The 21071-nt window shown below is 44.0% G+C and overlaps 1 protein-coding gene across 1 annotated transcript in view; it reads left to right on the forward strand.

The window, feature by feature from the left end:
- plekhh3 (pleckstrin homology, MyTH4 and FERM domain containing H3) overlaps nucleotides 1-21071 on the forward strand; it is a 47535-nt gene that overhangs the window by 25545 nt on the left and 919 nt on the right. Inside the window, exons 3-12 of the mRNA XM_015948679.3 lie at nucleotides 3600-3694; nucleotides 9615-9797; nucleotides 10983-11140; nucleotides 14887-15010; nucleotides 16376-16673; nucleotides 18385-18592; nucleotides 18794-18921; nucleotides 19285-19405; nucleotides 19808-20296; nucleotides 20382-20573. Coding sequence (XP_015804165.3) covers nucleotides 3600-3694; nucleotides 9615-9797; nucleotides 10983-11140; nucleotides 14887-15010; nucleotides 16376-16673; nucleotides 18385-18592; nucleotides 18794-18921; nucleotides 19285-19405; nucleotides 19808-20296; nucleotides 20382-20573 — 1996 coding nt within the window. The remainder of the gene's footprint in view (nucleotides 1-3599; nucleotides 3695-9614; nucleotides 9798-10982; nucleotides 11141-14886; nucleotides 15011-16375; nucleotides 16674-18384; nucleotides 18593-18793; nucleotides 18922-19284; nucleotides 19406-19807; nucleotides 20297-20381; nucleotides 20574-21071) is intronic.

A 21071-nucleotide genomic window follows, 5' to 3' on the forward strand; every position in this document is an offset into this window, starting at 1 on the left:
CTGACTCTCAACTGACGTTCAAAGTCATAGGCAGCGAAGCGTCTCTGTGCAGCGCAAAAGCCCGGGTGGGCAGTTTGTTTAATATAGGGTGACCATATTTCCATTTCCAAAAAAGAGGACAGGGGATCTGTGCCTATGACGTCACACTATGGCAGCGCCACACAAACCACGTTGGGACCCATTTTTTTTTGTAGGAACTAAATTAATATCAGATTCTGCCAATAAAAGGGCTCTAAAACAATTCATATATAAATATTTTGCATATTTATTGCAAAATCTCATTTTTCTGCTTTAGTGCTGCAACAAGGTTTTATTAATAATAAATTATTATACCTTTTGTTTTACTACAGCATCAGGGGCATTTTGCCTTGGCCCCCAAAATGTCTTGAAACGGCCCTGGCTGTGTGATTGAGTTTTGAAGGTGATCTGAACTTTGTCTGATGTATAAATATGACATGTGTGTAACTTATTGCTTTATACAGGTAAAAATGCGTAGTGGAGATAAATCTACCGACATTTTACTTTGTTTTCTTGTTTTTATTTAACTATTTTCCTGTCCTGTCTGTCTCTCATCTTCCTGCATCTCCTCTAAACTCTCCAGAAAAACTGCCTGGATTCTTACTTTTTCACCTCATCAGTTACTTTAGAGAAGATCAAAGGGATCTCCTGACCGCAAAGCGGAGAACGTGTTTCGATGCTGCGTCAGTGAGGTGAAATCACCGCAGCACAGGTGATGAGCTCCGCAGTGGCAGAGCGCTTCAGGCACAGATAAGACAGAAAGTAGAGAACATGTGCGGACATGAACGATCGTGTGTTAATTATAGTTTTTTGGTTGCGCCACTTTGAGAATGGACCGTGCGCTGGACGCAGCAGCCTGGAGCGCTGCAACAACGATCATCGCTATATGTGCTCTCTGCTGAAAAGAGTCCAAAAATGATGTAATATAGGTAGAAAACGTTTTTTCCTGCTCCCCCATAATTCGATCCCTGCTCCTGGATGAAAAACCAGACATTTTCATCAATACAAGAACACCCCCCCACCCCCCGACGCCCGGACAGAGAGTGAAAAGTGGACATGTCCGGGGAAAAGAGGACGTATGGTCACCCTAGTTTAATATAAAGCGGGAGATTGCAGATACAGTATTTTGCTCGTGCCCTTGCTGCCCTGGGCCTGGGCCCTTTAGAGTTTGTGGGCCCTGGGCAATTGCCCAGTTGCCCATATGGTTAATCCGGCCTTGCATTCATGCATGGGTTTTCTCCAGGTGCTCCGGTTTCCTCCCACAAATCAAAAATATTCATGTCATGCTGATTAGAGACTTGTAATTGTCTCTAGGTTTGAAACTGGTTCTTTGTCTCTCTGAGGTCTTTAGATGGACTGGAGACTTGTCCAGAATGACCCACTTCTGCTCGATTATGTTGGAGTTAGACCCAGTTCTCTATGACCCTAGTGAGAATGGATGGATGGATGGATGCCAAAAAATAGTTGTCACCTAAAAGAGTCACACACAAACATATGTTGTTAGACCGCTTTTAGCTTTTAATTACGGCGCACATTCGCTGTAGCATTGTTTCTGTACACTTCTGCAATGTCACAAGATTTATTTTCTACCAGTGTTGCATTACTTTTTCACCAAGATCTTGATGATGGTAGAGTCTGACTGCTGCACAAAGCCTTCTCCAGCAGATCCCAAAGATTCTCAATGGGGTTAAGGTCTGAACTCTGTGGTGGCCAATCCATGTGTGAAAAAGATGTCTCATACTCCCTGACAGGTTTCTTCCTGTTAAAAGGAAGTTTTCCTCTCCACTGTCGCTAAATGCTTGCTTAGTATGAGGATTGCTGTAAAGTCACTGACAACGGTCAGTGACTTGGTATAATTTGCTGGGTAGGAAACATTTTTTCTGATTGGCTTAATGAACTTAGGGGTGAGCAATATAAACAATACAAGGTAGAAATGATATAAAATTGGGTAATGATAGAGTTTTTGGCTATATCGCAATACTGCAATATCACGATAACACATGACGTCACTAAGATGTGCACCCTGCTGACATTGGGGCAACAGAATGGCGGTGACTGCAAGCATGGAGTGGGCGGAGGAGGAGGAGGCCTATATGCTTCAAGTGGCATGTATTTGCCACATGAGGATATTTAATAGCATGTCATTTTGACATCTATAAACAGAAGAAAAAATATATCTCAATATATATCGTTACCGCGCATGCTTCAGATTATATCGCAGTGTCGATTTGAGACCATATCGCCCAGCCCTAAATGAACTGACCTGTATTTGAATGTTTGTTATGTGAAGTGGCTCGAGACGACTCTTGTCGTGATTTGGCGTTTTATAAACGAACGTGAATTGAATTGAACTGAACCACTCTTTCACTATTTGAGCCCGATGAGTCCTGGCATTGTCATCTTGGAATAAGTCCGTGTCATCATGAACATCGTGAATAACCTGGTCATACAACATTCTTTGGGCACAAAATGTCGCCGAAGCTAAACTTCTATAAATCCAGGCACTAACTTTTATAAACTCTACTTGAAGATACCAGAAAGTTGGAAACATCAACAGCAAAATGATGTCATAAAGAGATCAGAGTGCCTTTGGGAACCAGTGCCACAGAGTTGAACCAGATAAACCTTGTTGTAGACACTCTCAGCTTAGAGTTCAGAGTAAAACACAGCAAAGGCTTCTGTAGCCATGTAAGCTGAGTCAAAGCAGATAAAGCTTTATTGAGACTTATTGATTATTGTTGCCTTCCGTGAGGAGGAACCTCCTGGAATGATCGGATCAATACTGACATGAATCAGCCGACAAAAGCACAGGTAACTAGAGGCCGATAACCTTGGGAGGCTAAACTTAATGCATTTCCTCTGCTGTGGTCCCAGGAGGATGTTGGGTGAAGAGGAGGAGGACAGGAAGGAAGGAGGGGTTGTCCAACACCTGACATTTAGACCCTGGAAAGAGAAAATAAATGAGCTATTAGATAAATAAATAAACACTGGTAAACCTCTCTCAAATATCTAATAGAATGGAAACGGGCCTCAACTGGAGATAATTGGACTTTATAGTTGTGAGACCAGAAGCTGGAGAGCTGCTAAATGCTAAAATTGCTGCATTCGCTGCTTTATGATAGGACACAAACATGAAGAACATCAATTCAGCAGATTTATAGATGTTTTTTGATGTTTATGGTTTCAACTATCCAAGACTGACCTTTTGAACCTTTTGCCTTCCTCTGCTGGCTGGCTGGGAGTCAGGCCGGCGTCACCCTGTCACGTTTATTTTCAGTCGCCCGCTCAGCTCGCCAGCCAACGTGATGAAAGATAGCTGAGCTGTCCACAGTGGCTCGGCGCGTATCAGTGTTTGTTAGCAGGCTGTGCGTGCTGCTAGGGAGGGAAAGTGGGAAAATGCATGGGAGCAGATATTTGTGGCACTTCTTCCAGTCTCCCCTACGTGACTCGTAGTTGGCATGGAGTCACTGCCAGCAGAGTCCCTGAGCCAATTACAGTAGCTGTCCATCCCCGTGCTGGGGAGATTTCAGAGGAAGGTTTGAGCTCAGTTATTTACATTCTCCATCTGCTGTCCTGCACAGGCACACTATCTCACAGTCACCTGTCAAGATGAAGAAACCGATCACTGAGGAGAATGAGATGGGACTGGAGGAAGAGCCTGAGCTGTTGGTGAAAGGTGGGTCACACTTGAACAACAAACACAATGCAACACACCAACATGACTAATCTTCCTTAGATCAATGCTCTTAACTGAAACAATCAGGCCAGTGACCGGATTCAGTATTGTTGTGACAAAATAATTCACCAATAGACAGAAAATGGTCGCCAGTTAAGTGAAAGGGTGAAACTGTTGAAGAGTCATGTACACAAGCTGTTATTGCTTCGCCACACTGATGCTGATCAAACACCTTTCACCTTCGGACTGTTGGTCAAACTAAATCAACAACTCCTGAAACTGGAAGAACATTTTTATGCAGTTGACAAGAGCACAGAATGATTGAAAACAAATCACATCTTCATTTAATACTAAATAATCTGTTTTTGTTAGTAGATTATCACTTTTCTGTGCTTCCTAGTGTGATTAAATATCATGCATTGTCCAAACCGTCTCCTGTTGCAGCTGCACGCTGGGCCGCTGCCCTGCCGCTAACCCCTCTGTGACCACATGTGGTGCACAGCTACTGGCATCAGCAGCTTCATCTTGCATACTTTTCAGGAATGATCTCATGAGATGCATCTGTGTAATCCGTTTTCTCTTTTCTTCTTGGCCTGCTGAAACAGGGCAGCAAAATGCCTCTGCTGGGGTTTGTTCTGTCCTTTTTGGAGCAGCGACAGCCACATTGCCTAATTCTGACTCCTGTTGCTGTGCCTCATGCCCCGTGTTCCTCTCTGATTTGGTGCCCACTCGATGTTTCTCACACAGTTCTTCTGAGCCGTTTTTCATGCCCCGCTGTCCTGGTTGTAGCTTTTTGCACTTTTCCACCATGCTTCACTGTTCACCAAACCACGTTATTACAGGAGCCCCAACTAAAGGACACCTGAGGGCGTTAGATAATCCCTCTCATTTCTCCTCTATTCGGAGCACAAGAATGTGTTTTTAAGAAGGCTTCCATTAGAGCCTTTTACCTAGTTTGTGTGTGTTTCTCTCTTTTTCTTTTTTCAGCATGACTTCCTGAGGCTACGTGGGGTGAATGTTGCCCCACTATCTAAAATAGGCCACTGCAGATATAGACTGATGATGTGAGGATGAATTGTAATAGACATGGACTGGTGACAGAAAGAGATGTTGACATTGGTTTATTGACATTCCTTTGTTGATTTACAGTTAAAATTACTCGTCACATGATGCACAGCTTCGCATGCTCCAGTAAACTGCAGCTTAGCTGTCTGGGTATGTCTGATCCAAAAAGAGAAACGGTTCAGTCAGCAGCTTTAATACAAACACTTGTAAAGTTCTGGTCTAGTTTTAGAAATACTCATCTTTCAAAGTTCCAACTTTATTTTATTTATTTTTTGCTTGTTTTTATTTGCATTATTTGATAAATCATTTGAGTTACTTATTTAGTTGCGTTAGCATTTTTAGGAACTCTTATTTTAAATCATACATGTTGTGTTTTTGTATTATGTCCTGTGACAGGACATAATACAAAAACACAACATGTATGATGTCTGCTTTGTTTCAATTCATTTTTATTTTTATTATTTTTTTTAAATGGGGGGGGGGGGGGGGGGTTAAAAATAAAAATAAACAAACAATTCCCATTTTTACTCAACTTAAGATCTCCACCCAGTCCTTCAGCTTTGATTCCTGATCTGATCAGAGATTTAAAATGTTTCCCTGAATTTACTTTTCTTTCCATTTCAGTGAAATTCCTGCAGCAAGTTTAATCAAACTTCCTTTCACATGAATTCATGAATGCATTGATGAGCTGAACCTTAATGTATGGTGCACTTTTATGTTTAACAATCATATTTCATTAGAGCTTTACACAACATTAAGTGCATGAAACAATAACTAAGTGTTCATAGATTAGCAGGAGGCCTGCAGTAAAAAAAAATAGTACAGAGAGAGATTGTTTCCTCATCCATGTTAGAGGGGGCAGGGCACTGAGAGGTCAAGGGTCACAAATGAAACAAATTAAGGGCGAGTCGTGGCCCCCAGGGGAAACATTAGCAGACTACATAGATGGGATCCAGATGGAATGCCATGAGAGGGGTACACAGGGAGTCTGGAGACTTTTCTGCTCTTTCTGACTCCTCTTTGACTTTCCTTATCTCTCTGCTTAAAGTTCCTCAAATGAGCAGCATCTGTGGGACATCATCTGTCTGTGACAGAGGCGTCAGGGCGGCAGCCACGCCCTTCCTTTAGTGTTCTAATACAGATAACCTGTATGGCATGACTGCCCCACATCCAGTCAGTCAGCAAGCTCAGCACTTAGACATGTATTTATCCGTTTAAACCAGTTGATGATCACATTATTTGTTAAAGCTCCAATGTCAAAACAAGCTAACTTTTAAACACAAACACGGTCACAGAACTCTCACCCTTCTCATTGGTTAACATCCCTGGGCCACGTCCGCCGGATACTGGACCCCGCATTGCCAGAGGAAACGAGAGAGGGCTAAACACCAGTTGCCGTTTTCTAAGTTCAAACCTATTTTGTTGTCCATGACTTCAAATGGCGTTTTTCTTTTTGGGACTCTGGTAGTTTGTCCTAAAGTTGAAGTGGTAGCAGCCGGCTGTTTCTCCTTCTCTGATTTTACTAAGCGGTGAACCTCTCACATCAGTGGTGTTCTATTGCGAAATGCGAAAGCACATAATGAGTGGAGGACCCTGGTATAACCCAGCAGCAAAGCAGAGATCCTTGTGCTCACTGGGAAAACCACACTTGAGCAAGGTTAAAGTGAAGGGTGAGAGGAGGGATTGGGCAGATGAAAGTAAGTAGGAAGAGAGTGAGAGAAGGGGGAAGAGAGATGCTGGTGAAACGAGCGCTTGGCTGGCAGGTGGCTTGCAGCTTGCTAACCACAGAGGAAGTCGTGATGCTGTTGTGGCGTCATTACAGTTTTTACAGGGTTGGAAGCTGATGGTATATTTTTTTAATTGTTCCTTTAAAACTACTCCCAACCCATGTGCACCCACATAAAATCAGCCTGCATTTGTTTCAGTGCCAGAATAAACCCTGTCCGAGTGCTACTCCAGGTGGTCTGCCACGAAGATCTGACCGCCAGGACTTTTTACACAGTTTGACTATAAGCAGCACTTAAACACTAGGGTATTTCCCCAAGATTAAACACTTAAAAGAAACAATCTGCGTTTGTGACTGAGAGGGGAAAAGTTCACTGTCTGGGAACAGTGGATCTGGGTTGATGCAATCAAACCCTCAGAAGCTAAACAGTATCTCATTGTAGAGACGTTACAGAAAGCATGCCTGCTAACATGGCTGCTGCTTCTCTATCAAACTGCTCCAGTAACCGTCTCCCCTTTTCTAACTCTGTCAACCTCAAAAGTGGTAATTATGTTGGCAGCGAGCAGCACTTAATGCCTCTGCCATTAGCAGGCTGTATTTTTATCCCCTAGCAGTTACCCCAATAAGGCAGTCACACAGACTGAGGAAACTTTATGGATAGTCGCATACCTTGGGGATTTTTCCTCAGTGAAGACATGGTATGGAAGCTTTTGTTAACTCACTTCCCTCTTTTTGCATGATTACCTAGAAACCTTTCTGACTTTACTTTGTTATTATTGTGTGTATTTCTAAAACAAGTTAATGTCACCTTTTGATCTATAATGTTGGTGTTTTTCCTTTCAGTGTTGTAACAAACACATTGATCTGTAGATTTTATACTTGGATACCCATTGGCACTTAAAAGGAAATGGAATCTTCTGTGTCAGCTTCAGATGTTGATCATTTTGCATTATGGGTACATATTAGGGAGCCCAAGTCACGCCCATCTACTTCCAGATCATGGGTCCCCGGAAGAACGAAAAATGAATGCAAGTCAATGGGGCTAAAAACGCTATTTTCAATTCCGCTTGTTATGTTCCATGGATGTCACATATGATATCTGTGAATTTTAAAGATGCGTTTTGAAGCCATGCGATCCAGCGCGTAAGGCAAAGCAGATTAGAAAATAGCTCTTTTGGCCCCATTGACTCGCATTCATTTTTTCATACTTCCGGGGACCCATGAGCCGACCGAAAAGGGACGAGACTTAGGCTTCCTATTATTAAATCTGACTGGGTGAACGTAGTCACAATGTTGTGTGGTGTGTACCACATTGAACCTGGAACACAGTAAGCTAAAGGATATCAGACAGACTAATTGACCACCATATTGGTCTCTAGTAGGGATGATTGCCTTGTAAGTCGACGTAGATCAGTCAGGATTTTTAAATCCGAGCATCTATGGAAAACCCAAAGTTACCAATTATTGTCAGAAATAACCATTAAAGGTGTGGAACGCTGATAAAAACATTTTTAATGATTTTTTTTCTGATTATAATCCATCTCCTACATTATAGTAATAATAGTGGACATTAAAATAGTCTCCTACACCTATCCCCTGCGTTAGCGTCTGGTAGAAAATAGACAGTGAAACTCTAGGATTTGAAAAAGCCTGACAGATCTATGTCACAAAGTCAGTGAACATTCAAGGACTCGCCAATCTTGACTCATGACGGAAAAGGCTATTGGTGGTTTAGCGTCCAGGAAACAGCAGAGAACGTCTCTGCTAATAGAAGCTAATTGTTAGCATTAGCAACAACTGCTGTTATTCAAGGCAAGATGTTCAAATCTCCAGAACTAAGACTCCAAATCCTGTCGTCTTTAGCTACGTTCTCCTCCAGCTGAATACTCTGCTGATATATGTGCTTCAGCTCTCACCCTTGTACAAGGCATTCATTCCTATTAGACCACTGCAACTGTATTGATTAAACAAGTGTTCCACATCTTTAAAGGTAAAAACTAGAAGACCATCCCCAAGCAGCTCAAGGATCTTCTGACTATAGTCACTCAATGATTTCCAAAGTGCACATGCCAATTTCCAAAAGATTAGAGGTGAACTCAAAGTCCAAGACACATCGGTATCAAATGGCACCACCCCTGTTTGAACCAAAGTAGGCTTAATGGAAGATGATCACGGAGTGCAAAAATGTGAGACTGTTCAAATCAAAATAACAAGCCACAAAGCTGGGAGGATGTCCTTTAAACAAATGAGACAAAGCTGGAGATTTTTCTGCTGGTCACATCAGCTAAAACAATTAAAGAAAAGATTGATTGAATCTGTTGAGGGTTCAATGAAATCTCAGGACAATTGAGGGATTCTGGAGCGAGGACTGCCCAGTGTCCTAAAGCTTGGTCTGTATGGTAGGTCATGAGTCCTTCAATGGAATAATGACTCAAAAGACACACACAGCTCTGGCTCGTGGTTGTAGTTTGAGTTGACTTCTAGCTTCATTAAATGTAAATCCATTCTCCTGCCAAAAACGAGTCTCCACCTAAAAAAAAAAAGATCTCACACTCTAATATTATTTGGACCGCCTTTAGCTTTGATTACATCACATAGTCGCTGTGGCATTGTTTGAATCAGCTTCTGCAGTGTCACAATAATTATTTCCATCCAGTGTTGCATTAATGTTTCACCAAGATCTTGCGTTGACGACGGTAGAGTCTGACCGCTGCAGGAAGCCGTCTCCAGCACATCCCAATGATTCTCAATGGGGTTCAGGTCTGGACTCTGTGGTGAACGAATGATCTGACCCTTCTCAGACAGGCTAACATCTTTTCCCTGGCCACCAGATGTGTCTTCCAACATGGCTGTTAAAGAAATGAGAAGCTGCTCATTGCATCAGTTGGGGTTAAATAACTTGTTGCTAGCTGAAGGATATTCACCCATGCAGTAATTATCCAATAAGAGGCTTGTACCTATTTACTTACATCCAGTTGTTAACTTTTTTATTTTTTGACCAGGCAGTGTATAATGTGTGTACCAACAAATACAAAAGTGAAATAAAAGTTTATTAAAATATTAACAAGTGATGTTATTTCATTTTGAAGCTCAGCTGTCTAATGATGCTGGTATGTGTCTTATTTAAAGGTTGGCTCTTGCGGGAGGTACGAGGCAGCTGGATAAAACATCGCCGGTACTGGTTTGTGCTGAGCCAAGATTCTCTGGACTATTTCAGCGGACCGGAGAAAGGCGCTCGCAGACTTGGCACACTGGTCCTCACCAGCCTCTGCTCCGTCATTTGGCCAGACAAGCAGACGTACAAAGAGACAGGTGAGCGTACATATTCATAAAGCACAGACCAAAGGGCTGAAGCTCATAGTCATGAAGAATTTCCTGTAATCTCTTTAGCTTAGCCAACGCCACTTTAATTCCATATCTGACATCAAATTTAGAATTAAAAAAAAAACCAGGAGGTTTTTTTTTCTGGTTTCGTTGATAGTCGAGTGTTGTCCCCTGGTCCACATTTCCTGCCGAAGTGTGTGATACATCAGAGTATGTTTGGAAAGTCCCATTGTTGTCCAGAACCATGGTTTATGGTTGGTTCCTTATGAGTAGGAAGCTTCCCTTTTGGGATGAACAAAAGAAAAAGAGTTGAAGGGCCAGGAGGAACATTTTGTTGCGTCACACAAGGATAACTGATCTGGTTAACTTTATGTTTACACATTTCCCTCAAAGTCTGTCTGTGTGTGCCTCCGTGGAAAACTTAAAATAGATTAAAATGTTTAAATCACTCCATAAATCCAAACAAAGTTTCTACAGACCATATTTTGGGGACTTTTCTGGACAGGAATGTGCTTTGTCATAACAGTCACAGACGTTTTCACACCAGAATAGGTTTAAATTTGTCACTAAATAGCTGTGTGAAATTCTTACTTCCTCTGTGTATTTTCTGATTGTTGCCAAGTTCCCCTGGTTGGCTGATTTTGTGGTATCATTGACCCATTTACAGCAGCGTTAATCTAAGGACACCAAATGAAAACTGCACTACAAACATGTGAGCATATCTGCAATTAAAACTCAGTAACCAGCAATAAAAGCATAATCATTTTGAATGTATTCTTCTCCAAGAACTTAGAGTGGTGTGGAGCCAAGTCACGTAGCAGGAAAGTCTGATAACAGCCGTGCTGCTGCAGATCAAGTCAGGCTACCAGGGGTATATCTACAACTTCCTCTGCACAAGGAGGAAGTGTGCTTTTCTTTCACTTTTATTGTGTGTTATCCAAGATGAGACTCACTGCAGGAGAACTGTTCTTGTTTGGTTTTGGTGGGACTTGAGATTTCGCTCACTCTGACCTTTGATCCTTAATGAAACCAAGAAAGGAAGTTGGGGAATAGGAGTTGGAGGCTGACTTTTTTGTTTTTTTCCAGGCGTCCCCTGCAGTTTTCTTTCCTGTTTACTTAAAATACACTCGCAGATCAGTTGCACTTTGAATAGTGACCTTTTCTTTCCCTCAGGTTATTGGAGCATTACTGTTTATGGACGGAAACACTGCTACAGGCTGTACACCAAGCACTTCAATGAAGCTGTGCACTGGGCTTGTGCCATCCAGAAAATCATTGACACCAAATCCCCCGTGGAAACGCCAACACAGCTTTTGATTCGAGACATTGAGGTGGGCAGTATTAAAGCACACAAACACACACAGTTTCTGACAAACTACCTGCGTTAAGAGCCACCAAACACAGTCGTCAGACTGTATATTATTCACCCACTCTGTTGCCACGGAAACCACACGGCCACACTTGGCTGGAAGTCCAAAGTTTACTCTTGTTGCGTTTTTCTTTTGAATGGGCTTGTTTTTTTTTGTCATCTCACTTAGACAGATTACGAAAACACACTGGTAGCCGTACGATAACCGCGATTCCAGTCAGTAATCCTCGCAGAATAGATGAGACACATTTTGTTTTCTATAGCATAGCTGTATTTTTAGAACAGGAGCTGCTGGAAAACATGGTGTGCAGGAATCGCATTGAGCAGACAGAAGTGGTCTTGCATCAGTCTACCCTTGAGGTGAAAAAAGGGGCAGTTTTGGCAGAGGAGGTGGGAGAGGGCTTGGCAAAAGGCATTAGTACCAGATAAACAGCCCCATGCCTGGCCTCCTGTCTCAGTAATCTCTCAACGAGAGTCCCTAATCTCAGAGAAAGTGGTTAATCTACTTGCCTTTATCGACCACTGTCTGCTTTGCCAGGAGGGGCCATGTCTATATTTTGAAGGAGCTTAAAGGAGGCTGCTTTTAAACTGCTCTTCAGTCTTTTTATTTCAGTTTTTACTTTTGATAAGTCCTCCCTATGCTTTGACACGAAGAAAGAATGACCAAGACACATACATTTTCTTCCATGGGTGGATTAAAAAGTCAAAATCTGATGAAGTTTAGCTTACTGTTTTACACTCAGCATTATTGTTAGAAATTAAGCTAAAAACATAGGTGATGAGGTCGTTTTACAGATGGCCAGAATAAAAATAGTTTGTAGGCAAACAATTCTCAAAAATGGTTTGTAAATATTTAGGTTGAATTAAGTGAAATGATCATGTGAGGCAGCAAAAGGAACAAATGAATTTGTTTGGAGCTTTAACACTGTCTCTGTGTCTCTCAACAAATAACATCCTGTGAAAAAACTACTTGAGAGTGGTTTACCCGTAACTGATAGTGTCCGATACTCATCTTGTTTTTATCACCTGCTGCTGTGCGTACAGCTGGTGTGCTGTCCAAATGTCTCATTAAGCACAGAAATAATTTAAATGAAATTTACAGGAAGAAGTCATTGGATGAACATGACCCGCACTTGTATAGCGCCTCTCAGAGTAAGGACTCCAAAGCGCTTTACACTACAGTGTATCATTCATCCATTCACACACATTCACACACTGATGGTGATGAGCTACGATGTAGCCACAGCTGCCCTGGGGTGCACTGACAGAGGCGAGGCTGCCGAGCACAGGCGCCACCAGTCATAACAGCAGAATTCTCTGTCCGGAGCCGGGATCGAACCTCCAACCTTCCGATTACTGGACAACCCGCTCAACCTGTTGAGCTACTGCTGCCCCTCTAGACCCTATCTAGACCTCGCTCATGGTGTCCCGCAAGGTTCTATGCTGGGGCCTCTACTCTTCCTCCTCTATCTGCTTCTTCTACCTGAGCTTAAAGGAATCTCCTACCATCGTTACGCAGATGACATCCAACTGTCCATCTTCTTTAAGCCCCATGAGATGTCTAAGCTGCAGCTGCTACACACCTGCTTGACTCTATTAAAACCTGGATGTTGGGAACTTCCTACCTACCACTTTATTTTTGTCTTAGTAAAAACAATTGAGAAACTGATATTTGGGAAACCTGGTATGTAGAAACAGAGAAACAGTTTGAATTTATTTAGAAACTGTTTAAGAGTCACAATTAGAAGCACCTGTTGCTCGTTAGCAGTATTGCGCCAGTTCTGGCTCGTTCCTGACTCTGCAACTCTTCCAAACGCTCTACCTTCTCTGTCTCACTGCAAGGAGCCAGCTTTTCTCATCCTGACAAATTCTTCCGTTTGAAATGTGAGAATGGGATCCTGACAACAGCATCACAACATCAGAGGACGATCAGAAGAGTTGCAAGAAAAGGACTTGTTTTCCAAACTAAAATGGCACTTCCCTATTAATGTGGGAAAATTTGTAGTTTTTGGTCTATGTTGGTCTAAAGTTAAAGTCCCATTAGTCATCATCACCACACACTAGTAAAATTCATCTCCGCATTTGATCCATCCGTGAGCTGCAGCAGTGGCTGCGTTCAGGAACTATTTGGTGGTTTAATCCCCCAATCCAAACCCTTAAAGCTGAGTGTCAAGCAGGGAGGCATTGGGTCCCATTATTAAAGTCTTGGTATGACCTGCCTGGGATTTGAACTAAAGATGCACAATATATCGGCATCAATATCGGTATCGGCCGATGTTAGTAAATTTTTTAACATATCGGTCCGATAAATAAAACCGGGCCAATATTAACAACCAATATTTTTTCCATCTTGTTTCCATTTGTTTATCTGTTATAGAGGGTGACGGGGGGTGGTGTGTATTTTTTTAGTCACGTGACAGTGATTGTAATCATCTCAGATGCGTAAATGTGTGTGGTGTGTGTACATAATAATGTAAATTCAGCTTTAATAACTTTCATTCTATACAAAATCTGCTGATTTTAGAAGAATTAATGTCAGTCAATCGGTCATCGGCCACAACGGTGATCTTAATATTGGTATCGGCCCAAGCATTTTATATCAGTGCATCACTATTTTGAACCCCGATCTCCCAGTCTCAGGGCGGACACTCTATTAATAGGCTTAGAAGTTTGTTGAAATTTAAAAAAAACATTGTTATAAGGTATTTTTTGTCCCCTAAGAGGCCTCAAAATAATTTTGTTTTACTCTTAATTTTGGGTGAAGAAGGCTAGCGACTAATGTTGAGCCAACAATGCTAACAATGAATTAGAAATAGTTGGCTCTAAAATATATCAAGCTAATTTATCTATTTCAACAACCTCAGTGGCCTAGTGGTAGAGCGTCCTCCCTGAGACTGGGAGCATCGAGGTTAAAGTCCCAGGCAGGTCATACCACAGACTTTAACAATGGGATCCAATGCCTCCCTGCTTGACCCTCAGCTTTAAGGGCTTGGATTGGGGGATTAAACCACCAAATAGTTCCCGAGCACAGCCACTGCCGCAGCTCACGGATGGGTCAAATGCAGAGATAAATTTCACCAGTGTGTGATGATGACTAATGGGACTTTAACTTTAGACCAACATAGACCAAAAACTTCATATTTACCACATTAACAGGGAAGTGTCATTTTAGTTTGGAAAACAACTCCTTTTCTCGCAACTCTTCTGATCGTCCTCTGATGCTGTGATGCTGTTGTCAGGATCCCATTCTCACATTTCAAACAGAAGAATTTGTCAGGATGAGAAAAGCCGACTCCGCTTGCAGCAAGACAGAGAGGGTAGAGCGTTTGGAAGAGTTGCAGAGTCAGGAACGAGCCAGAACTGGCGCAATGCTGCTAATGAGCAACAGGTGCTGTGAGGGCAGTTGCATGGGAGCCATCTGCAGAGCTGGGAGGCATCTTTCCACACAGACAGTCAAAGACATAAACACACGCACAGTAAACTCATTGACACCGGTGCATAAAGTATAGCATGTCTGTCATTCAAGTATGGGTTGATAGGTTGTCACTTGACCTTCCTGTTGCTTTGGACGTTGCCAGAGCCTGATGATGATCGGGTCGAACTGTCCCCGGTAAACCCTAAAAGACACGATCACAAACAGACCACTTTCAGGTCAACTTCAGGAGGATAACATATTGTTTGTTTTGTTGTTGTCCTTTTTGTGCACAGGAAAATAAGTTCAATCCTGAGGTTGTAGAACATATTTACCAGCACAACCCCATCCTGAAGTACACCCAGGGCCCGCTGTATGCTCCTCTGCTGCCCTTCCCTTATGGAAGTCTAGAGCACACATGTAAGTACTTCCAGCTGGTTTGTCATACTAGGTCACAACGATTAGATGTCATGTCACAAAACAGATGATAAACGGTTTTCGTAAACTTAAAGGTACAATAGGTGATAATTCTACAGTGAAATAATCACAAAAGAGTCTTAATGTCTCAATCATGTTGGAAGGACGGTTACATTTGAACAAATGCCCGTCGCGGGTGGCTGGGGTTGTCAATTTTTCTCCTCTTAAAAAAGCCAAAGAGGGATGTAGTTTCTGTTTATAATCTGTGAGTCTGTGTGGCTTCTGAGTTTGCGCCAGAAAATTCTACTCACAGCTGCGCCGGCTTCTGTAATTAGACACCAGCCAGCAAAAAGCAGCAGCGACCCGAGGTCGCAGCGCCCCAGGAGGTATTTTTTGTACCCCTAAAGAAGCCACGACATCATTTTGGGTGAAGAAGGCTAGCGGCTATTTTCGAGCCAACCGTGCCTACGGTGAATTAGAAACAAATAGTCGGCTCTAAAATATTTCAAGCTGATTTTTCAATTACCAACAACTTAACGGCCATAGCTGGCAACAGCTGAGATAACTCGCTTGGCTGTTTTAAAACATGGGCTGCAGTACCCAAATTTGACCACAAGGTGTCATTCTTCATACTGCTTTAATGTTCAAATATTACCATTAACCCCATAATTCCACTACCTCCGCTCCGCTACGCCCCCGCCTTCCGCAGCCGCTCGCTTCCGAACTCAATTTTTACTGATACCCGCTCTACAACGGCTCCGCTCCGGTGCGGAGACCTGAGGTGCGCAAACAGGCATGCGCGGGATTTTCGAGATCTTGCGATACAGTCCGAGCAATAAACGTGGAAGTTAGATCCAAACACCCGTTGTGTGGGAGAAGCATCGAAATGAACTGTTTAATCTGCCCATCATTTGTGTTGAGAGATCAGCAGTGTTTGGATCAACAAAGTGTGACTACTTTGATAGTGGAAACTGTATTTATGGCTTATTTTTGTGCATTTAAAGTTCAACCGCCATTGATAGTTGTTAAAAGTTGTTAAACCTGTGCATATGAAACAAAAAACGCCTTTTGCTTATCGATTTATTGTGAAATAAAGGAAGTTGTGTTTGCTCCCTTTCCTGTTGGGCGGTTGTGATTTCTGTCCATTGACTGCGGAGGTGCTCCGGCGTCCGGCAAAAATACAATCGATCCTATTTTTGCCGGATGGCGGAACGGAGGGCGGTGCACTGCGCCGCACGGCCGCAGTAGTGGAACAGCTCTGATTGACTACAACGGGATTGATTTTGCTGCGGAGTAGATGCCGGAGCGGAGGTAGTGGAATTTTGGGGTAACAGGGTAACAGTCTGACTGTCCGGTCTTTCTCCTCAGACCACAACGGTAAAGGCTATGGCTCGGTGCGAGAGGAGGCCGTGAAGCTCTTCAACTGCCTGCAGCAGCTGGAGTTGGTGCGGGAGCCGGTTCCTATCATCCAGGGCGTGCTGCAGACCTGCCTGGACCTGCGGCCCCTCCGCGATGAGGTCTACTGTCAGCTAGTGAAGCAGACCAGCCACACACCTTCCCCGTACACTGCTGCACATCTGCGTTACTGGCAGCTTCTCACCTGTATGAGCTGCACCTTTCTGCCTGGACCCAACATGCTCAAATACCTGCGATTCCACCTCAAGAGGTGAGAAACACCCAGAAAATGGTCATCAGATCAAAAACAGTTGAGTGTATTTGGTTTTAAAGGAGCACTCCTCAAGCTTGGGGATTACTTTCAGCAGCCAGACTGTTTCACAGGCCTTTTCAGCATTCACGCAAAACTTATGAACTTATAAACCCAACTCCTTGGAGAAAGCTGTTCTCATCCCCTAGTTATAATTAAAGGGAAAACATGGGATTTTCTTCGTTTTTCCTCTGGTTCTGACTCATCTATGTGGGGAAATTTGACGTGTAGAAGACAGGTGGAAAACGCTACAGCATGAGGTAATCTGCTGCAGTTGTCAGTCGACATTGAAAAATAAACATTTTTTTAATGAGTACTAGTTGGAACAAACGTACATCAGAGCAGGTTGGAGGTGAGAGGGCGGAGCCTGCAACTGGGAACAGGTTTATCTGGGAGGTGAAGGTGAACCAGTACAAGAAAGATGAGTCTAGACGACTGACAAAAAGCTGGCGCCAGTTTTTCTAACCACCAGTTTAGATATAGTAGCAAAATATGCCTTCACATTGTTAATATGCCCCCCCCCCCCCCCCCCCCCCCCCCCCCCCGGAAAGATTCAGAGTTTAAAGGCTGGATTTGCAGGTCCGAATTAGCCCCTCTGTCAAGCATACTAATCTAAGTTGTTAGCAGCGCTGATCTCCTGCTCTGCTCTGAGTTTTTCAACACCGTGCCATCAAACCGCTGCAGCTTTCTATCTGTATTTCTGCACTGGGAATTGCCCTCTAGCTAATGGAACAGTTGCATGCAACGGTAATTCAGAATAACACTGTGGAACTGGCTGGCTCTGTGTTTTGATATGTCTTGCTGTCGCTCTCACGCACTTTCTCTCTCACCGGATCAGCGCTGAGGCTGCAGCTGGGCAGAGCTGAGACTGGAGCTGGGCAGTGGGCCCAAAATCACTCCTCCTCCTCTTCCTCCATGCCTCCACCTCCCCTCCGGTGCCCTGAGAAACCCCCAGGGAATGTCTGCTGTCAGAGGGAGTAGGCCAGGAGAAAGAAAGCAGAGCCGGGGGAGGGGGGGTAAGCAGGAAGCAGCAGAAAGGGCTGAGGAGAGGAGAGGATAGGAAGGATCACAGAGACTCAGTGGAACATTCCTGATTGTGTTTCAGCAGGACAAATCCCACCCTGTGGCTATTTAGTTATGAGATAGCAGGACGTTGGAGTGAACGAGTGGGCATCCGTGTGCCTGGCGGCTTTTGTTTTGTTTATTTTCCTCTGTGTTTACAGTGTATTTCACACCTTTAACAGTCGTGATTTGTCAGGCGTGACTCTCCACCTGGGCTGTCTTGCGTTTTAATAAACAACGGGAGACACCTTGCACTCTACTGGGAGGAATTGGCAGGTGGCTCTGGTTCACAGCAGCGGAAACCCCGCTTCCTGTTTCGTCCACTACCTGCCTAGTGTTTTCTTTGCCATTCTAATTAAGTTTGAAGGACTGAGGGATACTGGGCCTTTTAAGCCTCTTACAGCTGAAGTGAGAACATTTTTCATTCCTGAACTTTTCCCAAATCCAAAGAAAATACACACTGGAGCTGAATCAAAACGAATGACGAAAAGTTCCAAATCGCAGCAAAGCACTCAACATGGTTATGAGTCACAGTTAAGATCGTGGTGAACAAATTGTTTTTATTTGCTTTGAACTGCACAAACTCCTCAACTTTCATGGTTTGCTGCAGAATTCAGAGCCAGAGTCCTGAATCGGAGATGGATAACTATGCGTCCTTCATCAGCGAGGCTTTAGAGAAGACAAAATGTCGGGAGTGTGTGCCATCCTGGGATGAGATCCAGATGCTGATGAATCGACAGGAGATGCTGTGCACTGTGCACTATCCTGGCCCTGGATCCTGCCAGCTCTACATCAGCTCACACACCACCGCCAATGAGGTTTGGGAGCATTTATCAGGATAAGACTTGGAAACTTGACGTTTCTCGGTCTTTTCCATTTCGCTCACATGTTCTTGTTTAAAGTTTCATCTCGAGTCTGGAGGCTAGTGACATTCTAAAGCCCTGACAGCCGTAAAAATTGAAATTCTATCTTCTCTGTTTTGATTCTTGATGACTGAAAGTCCCTCTTCCTCTCGTCAGGTGGTCCGACGGATGCAAGAGAAGCTGGGCCTTCAGGACAGCAAAAACACATTTGCACTGTATGAACAGAATGCACTGTGGGAGCAGCCGGTCTCGGGGAGCGCTCTGATTGCGGACGTCCTGACCAGGTTTTAAATATTAACTCACCCTTCCTCCTGTGAAAGAGCAGACAGTGTGAGGCGTGATGTCCGCCTGCCGGAGAAATTAACCTAAATGCAATCTTATGTGTCGCTGCAGAGCAGCTCAGGCAGATGTTTGTCTTTGCCTAGCAGAGCTTCTGAGCTGAACATTATCACTGTTTTTCAGGGAACATGTCAGCAAAGGCAGCTAGAAAAAATATATAGTTGGATTTTGTTCACTTCTACAGCAGCGGCATCTTCCATCAACGTTTTGCATGTTTAAAATTAGCTGTTAGATTACCAAACAGCAGTAATCCTGACCAGAGCGGGGATAGATTGCCAGATTATTTATTTCCTGTTTTTATTTTGCAGCCTCACCACCAAAGAGGCGGAGTCTACATCCCGGTGGAAACTGTGTTTCAAGCTGTACTGCCTGCTGGATGCTGACAGCATATCAGTGGACAGTATAGAGTATTTCTTCCTCTTTGAGCAGGTAAAGAATCCCAACACGCACTTTCAGTGGAGTTTATTCTCATAATCTGTCCTTTAAGTGGCCAATAAAATGTTGACGAGGAGAACGAGTGAGTCATTTCACCTTTTTATTGGATTTTTATGATTTTTATTGAATGATCTGCAGTCGGCAATCTAACATGCATGCACAGCGTCAAAAGCAGGATGACTAAAAGCATTGGCTGGAATGCAGCGAACGCAAAAGGCAGCCAGGAATGGCTTCATTAAAACGTTTTTTCCTCAGGACTCTTATAAAAGATTTATGAGACAAAATAAAACGGGGAGGGGCAGAAAGTATTGATGACGGGCCTGAGGTTATTACTGACAAACACTACCTTCTTCCTATGTTTTTCCATCTCTCCTGTTCCGGGTCTTCCTGCTGCAGTGCCATGAGATGGTGGTGCGTGGTCAACTGCCAGCCTGTGAGGAGGACCTGCAGGCATTAGCTGCCCTGAGGCTTCAGTCGCTGATGGGCGACTTCAGCATGCATGTCCCCTGTCCACCTCTGGACGAACTATTCCCTGGCCACATGCTTGAAACTCGGGTTCTTGTGTCTCTGTCGGCCGCGCAAGCGATGCCTCCGTGTCAGGTGGCGACTCAGAGCTGTCCCACGACACAGCGCTTCCCCACGGGTCTCCTGGCCGGCACGCTGTGGAGCCACACGGCCACAGCAGTGCAAAAGCAAAAGGTGGAGCTGGACAAGCGTCTGCGGAGCCGGCTGAAGGAGGAGTCGTCGTCTGTCATGACTTCCATCTTGGAGCGATGGAAAGGCCTGGCCGGCTACAGCCGCAGGGACAGTATGGCTGCATACCTCACTATTGCACGCCAGTGGTCGGGCTTTGGATGCACTCTTTATGAAGTGGACTTTTATATTGTGAGTTTTGCTAGATCGTGTCTTAATTTTTCTCTCTCTGTACTGGGGCCTTCTCTGACGTTCGTTTGCCTCTTCCCGCCTGCAGAGTTCAACAGGGAGTTTTTCCCAGAAGCTGTGGCTGGGTGTCGCCGCTTCGTCCGTGTCTCTTTACAAGCAGGGAGAGTCCGAGGCGCTGGAGTCCTTCCCTTATGGCCAGATCTGCTCTTACAGTGTGTCTGACAGCAACACCTTCAGGATCACAGCTGGGGATCGGGATCTGATGTTTGAAACCACCAAGGTAAAGACGGACTCAACTAAAAATCTGGACAGTTTTTCTTCGCTGAGCCCAGAAAACCCTTGCTGTCATGGACGTAATTTTTTTGGGGGGGACAGGGGGGACATGTCCCCCCCACTTTTTCCAAAGTCAAGTTTGACCCCTGCACTTTAAACCATCCAAAAACAATATTACGCTATATTAAATTGATACTGGTTGTGCTCTAGGACCAAATGTAAAACAACCGTTTGTGATCAAGCCTGTTTCCCATTAGAGCATACTGTAAAGAACCCCCCCCCCCCCCCCCATCCATGCTTGCTGTGTAGTCCGAACAGATGTGTTCTGCAGCAGAAGTAAAAGGCACACAGTCTGCCCCCCCCCCACCCCCACCCCCCCTTTGACCGACTTTAAAAGCTTATTAATTTGGTCTAAACAGAGAGCTCAGTACCTGCTTCTCCTCGATAAACCAACGGCAACCACCACAAGTTTATCTTCCTGGTATGGGGGCGAGTTTTATTGCTG

This window comes from Nothobranchius furzeri, chromosome 5 (assembly GCF_043380555.1).
Source record: "Nothobranchius furzeri strain GRZ-AD chromosome 5, NfurGRZ-RIMD1, whole genome shotgun sequence".
Lineage (NCBI taxonomy): Eukaryota > Metazoa > Chordata > Actinopteri > Cyprinodontiformes > Nothobranchiidae > Nothobranchius > Nothobranchius furzeri.